Source organism: Pan troglodytes, chromosome 10 (assembly GCF_028858775.2).
Source record: "Pan troglodytes isolate AG18354 chromosome 10, NHGRI_mPanTro3-v2.0_pri, whole genome shotgun sequence".
Taxonomy (NCBI): Eukaryota; Metazoa; Chordata; class Mammalia; order Primates; family Hominidae; genus Pan; species Pan troglodytes.
In genome coordinates this window covers 7,872,744-7,887,074 of record NC_072408.2, presented here as the reverse complement: position 1 = coordinate 7,887,074, position 14,331 = coordinate 7,872,744, and the positions used below count along the sequence as shown (strand labels likewise).

Here is a 14,331-nt window from a genome sequence, read left to right as displayed (position 1 = left end):
GTCTCTACTAAAAACACAAAAATTAGCCAGGTGGGGTGGCAGACACCTGTAATCCCAGCTGCTTGGGAGGCTGAGGCAGGAGAATCACTTGAACCTGGGAGGCGGAGGCTGCAGTGAACTGAGATCATGCCACTGCACTCCAGCCTGGGCGACAGAGCAAGACTCCATCTCAAAAATAATAATAAAATAAGCCGGGTGTGGTGGCCCACACCTGTCATTCCAGCACTTTGGGAGGCCAAGGCAGGCGGATCATGAGGTCAGGAGTTCAATACCAGCCCAACCAACATGGTGAAACCTCGTCTCTACTAAAAAAACAAAAATTAGCTGGGCATGGTGGTGTGCACCTGTAGTCCCAGCTACTCGGGAGGCTGAGGCAGAAGAATCACTGGAACCCAGGAGGCGGAGGTTGCAGTGAGCCAAGATCATGACACTGCACTCCAGCCTGGGTGACAGAGCGAGACTGTCTCAAAAAAAAAAAATAATAATCAAAGCTAAAGCAGTAATTGGCTTGGATAGATACCAAAGCAGACAAAACATGACAGTTCAATGTTTCAACTTTTAAAGACCTTTTCGAGCTCATCTATCCATCTCATCCTTGTACCCAACCTTCCCTGAACTTATTCATTTAAAATTACCAGAAGAAACAGCCTACACTTATTTTGTTCATGGTTTTATTTTTTAATTTTTATTTACATACATATATTTTATTATGGATTCAGGGGTACATGTGCAAGTTTGTTACATGGATATACTGCATAATGGTGAGGTTAGGGTTTCTAGTTACCTAACCTTATCGCCTTATCACCCAAATAGTGAACATTGTATCCAATATGTAATTTTTCAACCCTCACCCCAGCCTACACTTATTGTCTCTACTTTCTAAACTTCCTCTCATCCACTCATTAAACCCACTGCAAATTTTCCCTTCTTCTGAAACTGTAAGGTCACCAAATATTTTGAGTAACTATGACATATTGTTAACCTTTATTAATTCTGCATGTATGTGATAACATCCTTGGTACAGTTTCCCAAAAAATAACTATTTTTTCTTTATTAATAGAGTATACATATTTAAATGTGTAACTTCAGTTCTAAAAACAACACTCTATATACTTTAAAAGGATGAACTTTATGGTTAAAGTTGAACTTTTTGGATAAAGTTATTATTTTTATTTTTAAAATTTTTTGGAGACCCAGATCTTGCTACATTGCCCAGCCTAGTCTTAAACTCCTGGCCTCAAGCAATGCTCTCACCTCGGCCTCCCAGAAGTGCTGAGATTAGAAGTATGAGCCACCATGCACAGTCTTCATATTGTTATATTTTTTAAAAGCACAACTTGACCCAAGATCTGGATACAGCACATTCCAAAAGAATTTTCTGCAATGATTAAAAAAAAAATTGTTTTTGAGACAGGGTCATAGCTCTGTCACCTAGGCTGAAGTGCAAGTGGCATGATCAAGCCTCACTGCAGCCCTGACCTCCCCAGCTCAAGCAATCCACCCAGTTCAGTCTCTTAAAGTAGCTGGGGTTACAGATGCACACCACCAGGCCCAGCTAATTTTTTAATTTTTTGTAGACAGGGTCTTGCTATGTTGCCCAGGCTGGTCTTGAACTCCTGGGCCCAAGCAATCCTCCTGCCTCAGCCTTCCAAAGTATTGAGATTACAGGTATAAGCCACCATGCCCAGCCTGAAAATGTTCTTTATCTGTGCAATCCAATATCGTAGCCACATGTTGTCACTGAGCACTTGAAATGTGGCTAGTACAGGACAATGAAGTTCTAAAAATTTCATTTTAATTTATTTAAATTTAAATAGCCACATAAAGGCTGGACACGGTGGCTCACACCTGTACTCCCAGCACTTTGGAAGACTGAGATGGGTGGATCACCTGAGGAGTTCCAGACCAGCCTGGCCAACATGGCAAAACCCTGTCTCTACTAAAAATACAAAATTAGCTGGACGTGGTGGCACGTGCCTGTAATCCCAGCTACTCAGGAGGCTGAGGCAGAATTGCTTGAACCTGGCAGGCAGAGGTTACAGTGAGCCAAGATCACGCCACTGCACTCCAGCCTGGGTGGCAAGAGCGAAATAGCCACTTGAGGCTGGTGGATATTGTATTAGATAGTGAACAGTGCAGAAATCTAGGGCATTACCAGTGACTTACATGTATTTATGTGCTTTTCTCTTATTCAACCTCCCCCTTACTGAGGCAACCTTAAATTTAATTGTTAGTGACTTTTTTTTAAATTTCTTTTTGTCAGGGCTGTTTCTCAGTGGGAATGTTAATGATTTTTCTTTCTTTTTTTTTTTTTTTTTTTTTTTTTTTGAGACGGAGTTTCGCTCGTTGCCCAGGCTGGAGTGCAATGCTGCGATCTCGGCTCACCACAACCTCCACCTCCCCGGTTCAAGCGATTCTTCTGCCTCAGCCTGCCGAGTAGTTGGGAATATAGGCATGCGCCACCAGGCCCAGCTAATTTTTGTATTTTTAGTAGAGACGGGGTTTCTCCATGTTGGTCAGGCTGGTCTCCAACTCCTGACCTCAGGTGATCCGCCCACTTCAGCCTCCCAAAGTGCTGGGATTACAGGCGTGAGCCACCGTGCTGTGTTAATGATTTGTTAATAGCCAAGTGCAACAATTTCAACAGCCTAACTACTACATTTCTTTACTACTACTTGTTAAATTCATTCTCCACAATTACTACTATGAAAATAGAACTTCTCTGATGTATTATTTTCTTGAAATTTTATTCCCTTGGTAATTGTTACTATTTTGCCTGAGGACCATTACTCTTCCCTCTCCCCCTCTCTAATTTTTCTATCTCTTCATATCCTCCCCCTAGCTTATCTCATTTACTTCCATTATTTCAGCTACAACTAATATAGACATTTTTGGGAATCATCAGCTTTTATCTTCATCTCAGACCTAGTCTTCAAGTTTTAGTAATATATCCAACTGCCTATTGAACTTCTTACTGGAGATTACATAAGAATCTCAATCTCAACATGTCCAATTGAATACATCTCCATACCTCCCCCCATCTAAAAAACAAAAAACCTTAAAACTTAAAAAAAACCTTTGATTTTTCTCTCTCAGTTGACAGCACTATCATCCCCTAACCTCTTATCCATGCTTCATTTTTCCTCCAAACACTAATTAATCACTAAATTATCCACTAAACCCTAAATATTTTATCTCCTAAATATCTAAATGTTCTATTCCTTCTATTATCTCCCTAGTTTAGGTCCTAAAAATCTCACACTCATATCCTAACTAGAGTAGCCCTCCCTTACTTGAGGCTTCACTTCCCACCGTCCAAAAATATTAAATGGAAAATTCCAGAAATAAACAATTCATAACTTTCTCTTTTTTTTTTTTGAGACAGAGTTTCCCTCTTGTCGCCCAGGCTGGAGTGCAATGGCGCAATCTTGGCTCACTGCAACCTCCACCTCCCGGGTTCAAGTGATTCTCCTGCCTCAACCTCCCAAGTAGCTGGGATTACAGGCATGCACCACCACACTAGTTTTTTTTTGTATTTTTAGTAGAGACAGGGTTTCACCATGTTGACTAGGCTAGTCTCCAACTTCTGACCTCGGGTTATCCACTAACCTCGGCCTCCCAAAGTGTTGGGATTACAAGCGTGAGCCACCACGCCTAGCCAACAATTCATGACTTTTAAATTGTGTGCCATTCTGACTAGTGTGATGAAATCTCGAATGGGACATGTCATCCCTTTGTTCAGCATATTCACACTGTTAATGCCACCCACCCATCTCGTCCTTTAGTCACTTAGTCTAATGGGTTATGGGATGGAAAAAGCAAAGTATGCATAGGGTTCAGTAGTGTCTGTAGCTTCAGGTATCCACGGGAGGTCTTGCAAACCTCAAAGTAAACAGAACCAAAAGATAAAAATACGGACCAGGAGTGGTGGCTCACGCCTGTAATTCCAGCACTTTGGGAGGCCGAGGCTGGCGGATCGCCTGAGGTCGGGAGTTGGAGACCAGACTGACCAACATGGAGAAACCCCACCTCTACTAAAAATACAAAATTAGCCGGGCATGGTGGCGCCTTCCTGTAATCCCAGCTACTCGGGAGGCTGAGGCAGGAGAATCCCTTGAACTCGGGAGGCAAATGTTGTGGTGAGCCGAGATCGCGCCATTGCACTCCAGCTGGGCAACAAGAGTGAAACTCTGTCTCAAAAAAAAAAATGAAAAGCAGGAGAAAAAAATAACCATTATCCCCTAAGAAGAAGAGCGGGGACTATTGGAATCTCTACACTTCCCCCTGTATGCCTTTAATCTATTTTTGGGCAATTACTGCTATGCAAATCTAACCAATTAACTTCTCTGTTTAAAACTCAACTCTTCAGTTACTCTCTACTTTCCACACATAAGAACAGTCTGCCCTCCACATCCTCAGGTTCCATATCCACATGTTCTGCATCCATGGATTCAACTAACTGCAGATGAAAATATTGGGGGGAAAAACAATAACAAAATACAATAATAAAAAACAACATGAATTTTAAAACACTACAGTATAAAAACTATTTACATAGCACTTACATTGTATTAGGTATTATAAGTAATTTAGTGATGACTTAAACTATACGTGAGGAGCCACACCTGTAATCCCAGCGTTTTGGGAGGCAGAGGCAGATGGATCACTTGAGGTCAGGAGTTCGAGACCAGCCTGACCAACGTGATGAAACCCCATCTCTACTAAAAATACAAAAATTAGTTGGGCATGGTAGCATGTGCCTGTAATCCCAGCTACTCGGGAGGCTGAGGCATGACAATCGCTTGAACCCAGAAGGCAGAGGTAGCAGTGAGCTGAGATTGTGCCACTGCACTCCAGCCTGGGCAACAGAGCAAGACTCAGCCTCAAAAAAAAAAAAATTAAATTAAAAAAATAAACTATACAGGAGGATGTACTACTGTAGGTTATATGAAAATACCCCATTTTATTTAAGAGACTTGTGCATTTGTGAATTTTGGTACCCTGGGGTGGGGGCTGTCTGGAACCAATCTCCTGTGTATACTGACGGATGACTGTGTGTGAGAGGGGCAATATGGAGAGTTCAAAGAACATTTTAATATGACAATGATATCTAGTAACTCTTTAGCATGTTAAAGAGATAAATCTGTTGCATTTCCCGATTTACCTTAATCCACAATAATCTACCAGTCCATGGAAGGAGATGATCCACATAAAGATAGATATATCAGGTTATGCAGCTCAAAACTCTTAGCCATGAAAATGATCTTATCCCAAGAAATCTGTTAATCTCTATCTAGTAACAGAGAATGTGCACATTAATCATTTGATTCACTAATTAATTTCATCTCTCACTGTTTGGTTTATACATTAGTGTGTGTTCGATTAACTAGACCATCTACCACGTATCTACTGACAAAAATAATATTGTCTCTGAGAAGCTGAACCTCAGCTGCACAAAAGGTATCTGCAGGAATGACAGTGTGGTTTTTCTTAACTAACCTGAGTATGATGATTACAACAAGCAAATTTCCAAACACTCTTAAATTAAAACTGTTAAAATTCTTAAGAATTTTTACATTCCTGAGAAAATTATTTGCTTGTTATGACTAACAGCTTATCTGAGGACTCTTCTAAAAAATCATTCCAACATATTCATTTAGCATAATGTATTTAATATGGTAATTTGGCAAGGCCAAGATTCAAGTCACAACACTAAAAAGTAAATTATTTATGAAACCCCACCTGAAAAATCTAAATTAATATAAGTGAAGGTGGAGATATTATATGATCAATTAAGTTGGCCACAAAACCACAGCTTACTGATGCTTTTCCTCTTATGTAAAAATCACAAATAACCAATCTTTTAAAAACTACATATAAACCAGGAACGGCGGCTCATGCCTGTAATCCCAGCACTTTGAGAGGCCAAGGCAGGTGGATCACCTGAGGTCAGGAGTTTGAGACCAGCCTGTCCAACATGGTGAAACTCTGTCTCTATTAAAAATACAAAAAAAAAAAAAAAATTAGCCGGGTGTGGTTGTGGGTGCCTGTAATCCCAGCTACTCTGGAGGCTGAGGCAGGAGAATCGCTTGAACACAGGAGGTGGAGGTTTCAGTGAGCCAAGATCCCAAGATCACGCCACTGCACTCCAGCCTGGGCTACAGAGCAAGACCCCATCAACAACAACAACAACAACAACAACAAAAACTACATATAAAATTAAGTCTGCTACCTGTCAAAGGCATAATCATCTTCCAAATAAAATATTAAGAGCTTCTGACAATGTTTCTTCAAACTGAAAAGCTCCCCTGTTAAGATTTGAGAAATTAAGTTGACAAAGCAAAAAGCTCCTAAAATCCAACTAAGTTTAATATATTCCATTTGTAACAGGTGACAATTTATAGCCTTCTAAATGAATATTTAAGTATTCTTTGTTATATTTTATATAACACTTAACATTTTTCAAAGTACATTCACATAGTATTTCAGTGGATCTTCAACAATCCTAAATCAGTAAGACATATTGCTAATAAATGAGCATTATAGATTAAGTTCCTTACTCAAAGCTCAGAAAATTGGGTAATCTAGAACTCAAGGGTTCTGCCTTGGTGCTCCTTTTCATTGTATAGTATTCTATTACACCATAGTGAACTTTCCAAAGACTAATGGATTAGACAAAATATATAAACAATTTCAATATGATAAATAAATACTGTAAGAATTATATATGAGATCCACCAAAAGAAAATATGCTTTCTAGATACATGCAAAGATGAGACAAGGATCTTAGCAGATTCTGAAAATAAGCAGTTCAGAAAGATTGGCATTTGGGTGATGGGTCACAAAATTAAAATGTTAGGCAAAGGCCAGGTAGAGCTAAGGAATTTAAAAGCACCAGTAACATAAAGATCAATACCTGCTTTCCTCCTCCTCCAAGAACAGTAGTTAAGTTTTGCTATATGATTTTTCAAGCATAAATATAAACAAACAAAATCTTCGCAGATTCCCTCAAAAGGACAACCTAAAAAAGATGCCGCATCATCACAGTTAATATTTATGTGGCAGGCCCTATCCTACATGTTTTATATATGTTCATTCATTTAATCAGCACAACTCTATAAAATGGGTACTCTTTTTTACACCCATTTTACAGACAGGAAACTAGCACAAAACTTGCTCAAGGTGACACAATTATGTAGCTGAGCCTTGATTTGAGCCCAGGCAATCTAGTTCTTAACTACTACGTTACAAGGCAGAAAAATGGCCTCTTCAAACATAAACTGAGGTCATGCTAAGTCTCACCTATTCCTGCAGACCAGGTTTTAAAACAAAACAAAACGGCTGAGCATGGTGGCTCAAGCCTGTAATCCCAGGACTTTGGGAGGCCAAGGCGGGCAGATCACGAGGTCAGGTGTTCAAGACCAGCCTGGCCAACATGGTGAAACCCCATCTCTACTAAAAATACAAAAATTAGCCAGGCGTGGTGGCGCTCGCCTGTAATCCCAGCTACTCAGGGGGCTGAGGCAGGAGCATTGCTGGAACCCGGGAGGTGGAGGTTGCAGTGAGCCGAGATCGCGCCACTTGTACTCCAGCCTGGGCGACAGAGTGAGACTCTGTCTCAAAAACAAACAAAAAAAAAACAAAAAACTCAAATAAAATGCAAGTTACTAAATATATACTTTAAATTATCAATATAATTTAAAGAACTGGTATAGCAAAGGTGTACTAATCGTAATTATGAATTATTTCATAGTATGCTAAATATTTTCAGAAATGATAATTGAGTACAGCTACTCTTGCTGCTTTTACAGCTTTATCTAAAAAAATGTAAAAACTACCAGAAAACCCAAATAACAGGTTTAGGATGATTTCTGAAAATGAGAGCCCAGTTTTAGTTGAATGTTTCCATAGGGATGAACTAAGATGAATTTTATTTATATTTATATACATATATATTTTATTTTTTTGAAATTCTTTGATAAGCTGCTGGTGGAATAAGATAAATTTTAAATGACTAGGCTCTTACATCAGAATTTGAATGTCAAGAAATGAATTGTCACAAAGCAACAATAGATTCCTGGTTTGTTTTACACAAAAACAACCTCTTTCCAGGTTTTTAGATTACTTCTCAGACTGTGTTACTATGGGTCAGAAAAAAGGTAAGAGAAAAAAATTTGCCAATACTCCTAATCGGTGACTTTGAGGATTTAAGAACAAACTCCAAAAACTATTCCCTGAGACGGAAAGTTACGCTGATTCTCATCCTAAAAAATAAGGAATGTGGCACAAATTTAAAAGATAAGAGGGAAAAAATCACCAACATTCAAATAGAGAGATTCAGTTCAATTAGATATTTTAAGAACTATAGCAAAGAAATAAATGATGGTTTCTTAAGCACAGAACCACATCCCATTTCTGTAACACTGCTAAACTATTCACAAAATATTAATGTCATGTACTCATGACACACAGTCTTAATAAAAGACAGAGAAAAATAGGCAGTTAAGTATATTGGAGCTTCAACAAAAATATGATTTAACCTCTCTTTTCAGGTAGATGTGGAAACAATCTCATCAACATATAACGCATCATGTGAACTCTTCAGAGGCAACTTGGGAAGGTGCTTAAAATAAATCATTCTTAAATCTGTGCATCAATGTTTTCTTTTTCTTTCTTTCTTTTTTTTCTTTTTTTTTTTAGAGACAGAGTCTCACCCTGTCACCCAGGCTGGAGTGCATTGGCGCGATCTCGACTCACTGCAACCTCTGCCTCCCGGGTTCAAACGATTCTCCTGCCTCAGCCTCTCGAGTAGCTGGGATTACATGCGTGCGGACCACGCCCAGCTAATTTTTGTATTTTTAGTAGAGATGGGGTTTCACCATGTTGGCCAGGCTGTTCTCGAACTCCTGACCGCGTGATCCACCCGCCTCGGCCTCCCAAAGTGCTGGGATTACAGGCATGAGCCACCGCACCCGGCTCCATCAATGTTTTCTTAAAGGAAATTATGCTATCTTTTTTGAAAAACAAGATCCCTTTCTAGAAAAGCAATGTAAACTCTGCAGATAGAGCCCAACAGTAATATTTTCTGACCAAGACAACCAAATATTAAAATTAAGGTGCACTACTTGTCTAATAAAACCAGTTAAAGAAATCTGCATCTTAAACATCTCGGTAATTACTGAAGGTCCTGTGGTATCAAAATATTACCTAGGTATTATTTACTAAGAATTGATGCTTGTAATTAGCTGGGTGTGGTGGGGTGCGCCTGTACTCCCAGCTACTTGGGAGGCTGAGGCAGGAGAATCACTTGAACCCAGGAGGCGGAGGTTGCAGTGAGCTCAGATCGCGCCACTGCACTCTAGCCTGGAGATAGAGCAAGACTCTGTCTCTTTTTAAAAAAAAAAAAAAAAGAATTGATGCTTGTTTTACTAAAGAGCAATGCATAGCATAACATGACTCTAAAAAAATTAGCATGGCAGAAAATAGCTTGATTTGTATACCATATTCACCCATCCACAAAAGCCTATTTATATCTCAATTTGAAGTGATAAAAATCAACACCCAAAACAGAAGCCTGAAATTTGCCATGGGTATAAGGACCAGGTTTCTCCAGAAATCCAACAGCCACTTCCACACCAAAACAATACTGCTTCATTTGAAATGACTTATTAGCCATCTACTGGACTACAAATGCTTTATCATCTCCCAAATTATTAGATCCTAACTAGCTTTTGTTCTTCATCTACCTAATCAAGTTATTTACCTGCTCTATGATTTCAGGTTCCTTATTTGTCAAATAAATAGCTGGGCAGGATAACCTAAGATTTCTCCCAGTTTCAATACACTAAGATTTTTAACTCAACAACTTAACTCAATATTCTCCTGTCTTGCTTCAGAAATATATGTATATTAAAAGGATACATTTAGCGAAAAAGTTTCTATCTTTCCAGTGCTTTAGTAATCCCTTGGCTTGTCCTTTAATTTGGCTCCAAAGATAAAAGTTCAAACACTGACCCACTGAATACTTTATTAGGCATGTAGTGCAAGTGTCCTGGTCAAAAAACCAAAAATACTGCCTAACTACTGCTATAAAGGATTTTTCAGATAAGATAATCTTTTCAAAATCAAAACAAAAAATTACAGAAGCACAGACAAATGACATGGAAGTTTCTAAACCAGGTACCACTTAATAAGCTAGGATTCATCTAGTTCTGCAGCCAAATCCTGAAATGACTCAAAAATAATATGCGATGTAAGATTTTCTTTAGTTTGGTAATGCCCATGCCTAGATAGAGAATTAAAAATCCAAAAAGTTACGAGTTCTAAGAAAACCTGAGAAGCTTAGACAAAGTTTTTATCGTGACATTAGACAAATTAAGTTTTTTTCACTGTATTATCAGTTCCAAGATAATAAAGTATCAGAAAATTCCAGGTGATAAAAGGAAAACACACATCACATGCTGAGAAGTCTCAGAAGTGAAATAATTAAAACTAACAAAATTAATTCATAAAGTGCTCAACAAGTAATTGGGTCCAGTCTTAAAAAAGTAAGGTAACCGGTTAAGGAAAACAAAATTGTTAAAAAGCACCTATTCAAATATAAAACTATAATGGAAGAATAAAATTCCAGCATCAGTATCAATAAGCATCGATAGTACAAGAAAGAAATGTGTCTACCTGTAAATTTCTGCCTGTAAACCAAAAGGAATCGGACATAAGTTTTTTTGTTGTTGTTGTTTTTGTTTGTTTTTGAGACGGAGTCTCGCTCTGTCACCACGCTGCAGTGCGATGGTGCGATCTCCGCTCACTGCAACCTCCACCTGCTGGGTTCAAGCTATTCTCCTGCCTCAGCCTCCCGAGTAGTTGGAATTACAGGCGCGCGCCACCATACCCAGCTAATTTTTGTATTTTCAGTAGAGTCGGGGTTTCCCCATGTTGGTCAGGCTGGTCTCGAACTCCTAACCTCGTGATCCACCCGCCTTGGCCTCCCAAAGTGCTGGGATTACAGGCGTGAGCCACCGTGCCTGGCCCAGACTAAGTTTTTTGAATATGACTGACCAAAATGAACAGTTTTCGTTTGACGAGGTTTTTTTTTTTAAAGATCTGTCACCTTTTCAATTTTAAAATACTATAAAATTAATGAGTAGTTTTAATTTCACACTACCTTAGAAGTTCTACATCATTAACTGTAAAAGTTAAGAAATGATTATGTTTGTAAAGAACTTCTTAGTTTTTAAGTTTACTTCCACATGCTGTGTTAATTTCACATTTGATATGGCCTTAGTTATTTGGAACCTGACATTCAAAGGGTTACGTGTTAACATATTAGTTCATGGATAAAATAAGTTCCAAGATCATTCAGTTATTTTCATATCCTGTATCAGGCTGGTCTATATTCTTGGCAAGATTACTATCAATAATGGCATTTTTTATGTATGCATAATGTGGCTGACTTCCTTCAGCATAAACCTGCTCCTACTAATAACCTATGTTCACCTATGCCCAGTCAGGGTAATATTTAAGCAAGCTGCTTCAGTAAGTCAAGCAACAAGTAGCCCAAACTCAGCTGTTTAAACCTAGAATGTACTAGTCAACCGGAATGACACACCATTATTTACACCACTAGAGGTTAAAAAAGGAAGTGTTGCGACTCCTTCGGACTCTTGGGAAAGTTTAGCTTAAAGATATTTTATAAGATTAAAACAATGATGATGACATTACGACTCTCAAAGCACTTACACAATTTTGCATGGGCTCCTGTACTATTCGCTGTATAGTGAATGGGCTGAAAGACATTAGTTTAATGAACAACGTCAGAGCAATGCTGCTACTGTAAGGCTTAAGCATCATTAGGTAGAACAACATCAAACATCCAAAAGGGGCAGAGAAGAGTCTTTTTTTAATAATTATTTTATACTAAATGCCTGTGCAACCATCAAGCAAAATACATCCAAAGGTACAAGGTTGTTCTCATTTAAAAAGAACAGCCTGATCTCAGGAATGGAAACACGCTTCTACACCCAGACGCAGCTCATCACTGCAGAGCCTTTGATGAGATTGAAATGCACAGAGGAAGAAGCATCTGTACTTTCAACTTCCCCACTCATTCCAAGTTTCCTGCCAGACTCTAAACCAGGAGACAATTCGTTTGTACTAAGATGACCTTCACCACCGCTGCCCGGTAGCAAATCCCTCTGGCTACCAGTAATTCTTATCCTATCCCAACCCCTAGGCACATGCTCCACATTCTCCTAATTTCAGCCCCTTTCAAAAGTTGGCCTCCCCCTCCCACTCGGAGTCCAACAGAGAATGCCAAGTGAAGGGTGAACTCGATCAACTGGCTTCGCCGAGCCAAATTTGGGATCCAAAGGACCGTCAAATAAAGAAGTAGGTGGGGCTTTACCTGCAGTTCACACCAGGCGACTTCCACGGTGGTTTCAGTGTCCAGACCTTTGTAGACCGTCTTAAAGGAGCCTCTGCCGATTTCGATGTCAAACTTGAGAAAGCGGCCATCGTTAGACATTCCCACGGCCTTGGTCTCCAGCTCTTCGATATCATCCTGCTGCTGGCTCCGTTCCTCCTGTGGCTCCTTGGCGCTGCCGCCGCCGCTGCCACTTCTCGCCGGCGGCGGCTCCTCTTTGCTCCCCACAAGGCTAGGCTGGGACACTGGGCGGTCTTTGCTGGTACTGCTGGGGACGGTCGAGGGGGCAGGGCCCGCGACGGCCTGTTCCCCAGGGGCGGCAGCGGCTGGAGGCTGCTGGGCTACCTGGGAAGTGGCGGTGGCGGTCACGGTCTCTTCCCGGTGGGGCTCCGGCGGAGCACTCTGCGGGACAGCCGCGGGGATGCTGGGCTGGGGGAGGGAGAGAGGAAGGCCGGGAAGCTCCAGTGCAGTGGCATTGGAGTCGCAGATGACACTCCGGCGGAAGAAGCGGTGCTCAGTGGTGGTAGTGGTCGCGGCCGCCCCACGGCTGTCCTTGTCCATAGTGTGGCGGCGGCGCCTGTACTCCTCGGTCCTGCCGGTCACAGCGTCGGCGGCCGCGGCTCCCAGTTTCTCCCCCACGGAGGAATCGGAGCTGGAGCCATTCTTGGGGGCAGGAGCCGGCGGCGAGAGGAACAGGGAACCGGGAGTGCTGCTCTGCTTCTCTGCGGCGCCGCCAGACATGGTCGGTTCGCTGGAGAGAGGCGAGCGGGCTCGGATTCGTGAATGAAAAGGGCGTGAAGGGCCGAGCCGCCCGCGCAGAGGTCTGCAGGGCACCGCGGCCGGGCGGGTTCGCGCCGACCCGGACGACGCCTCACTCAGCACTGACAAGCCGCGACGAGGGACAGGCGGACCGCTGGGCCCAGCTGCGGCGGCTGCTGGCACCGAGGCTGCTGCGGCTCACGAGGAGGGCTCGAAGGCGGGCGATTCGGGAGCTGAGCCACGGGGGTTAGCGCCGCACGGTCCGCATCCATCCTGCGGCGAGCGGCGGCCGGGCGGGCGGTGGCAGCAGAGGCGCCGCAGTCATGAGGGGAGGGCCCGGGGCCGGCACCGAGTCGAGGCGGATGCGGCGGACGCGGCTCCCACTGCCGCCGCTCGCCGAGCTGGGCGGGCTAGGCCCAGAGGGCGGCGGCACCGCGAGCACGGGACCAGGTCCGACGCCCGGGCGGTGGCAGCCCCGGGGCAGAGGAGTGGGAGGGGCCGAGGCGGGCGAGGGAAGGCCGCGGCCCGGCTCCCGGTCACTCGGGCGGCCGCCTCCTCCCACACGCGCCCCCAGCGATGGGGACCGGCCTCACAGGTCGCCCATCGCCCAGAGGCGAAGGGCCGGAGCCTCGGAGCCTCGGCGCCTGAGGAGCGGGCCCCCCCTTCCCCGAGGCCTCCCCGCCCGCCCCAGGCCTGGCAAACCCGTCTCCTCCCGGGCCGGTGCCGGGGGCTGACGGAGGAGGGAACGGCGGGGAGGGGAGGGCCGCTCACCGCGGGGCCCGAGCTCCGCTGCTTCTCTGAGGCAAGAGGAGAGGAGACCTAGAGGACTGGGTGAGGGGGAATAGGGAGAGAAAAGAGCAGTCACCCCCACCAGGCGCCTTCTGTCACCGAAGATGGGGGTGCGGAGTAGCCGAGAGAGGAGCCGCGTCCACCCGGGAAACTCTCCGCGCTAAATGGCGCCGGGAGTCTGAAGCCTCCACACAGCCCGCTCGGATCCCGCCCCCCGCCGCCCGGAGCAGCCCCACCCCCCACCTCGCTCCGGGGCTTTTGCGCAGGCGTGCTAGCCCCGAGGCACCCTGGGACTTATAGTTTACGGGTTGGCGGGGATGAACGGGACCTAGAAGAAAAGTGCCTACGACTTCCGTGATGCC

At 43.3% G+C, this 14,331-nt stretch overlaps 1 protein-coding gene across 46 annotated transcripts in view; it reads right to left on the bottom strand.

Annotated features, from left to right (window-relative positions):
- WNK1 (WNK lysine deficient protein kinase 1) overlaps positions 1 to 14,018 on the bottom strand; it is a 159,491-nt gene extending 145,473 nt beyond the window's left edge. For 45 of the 46 annotated variants that reach the window (XR_010147726.1, XM_016922525.4, XM_016922528.4 and 42 more), the window contains exon 1: positions 12,404 to 14,018. Coding sequence is in view for 45 of the 46 variants with exons in the window: in XM_016922525.4 (XP_016778014.4) it covers positions 12,404 to 13,162 (759 nt within the window). In the remaining variant the exon portion in view is untranslated. 46 annotated transcript variants of the gene reach the window in all.
- Positions 14,019 to 14,331: the final 313 nt, after the last annotated feature.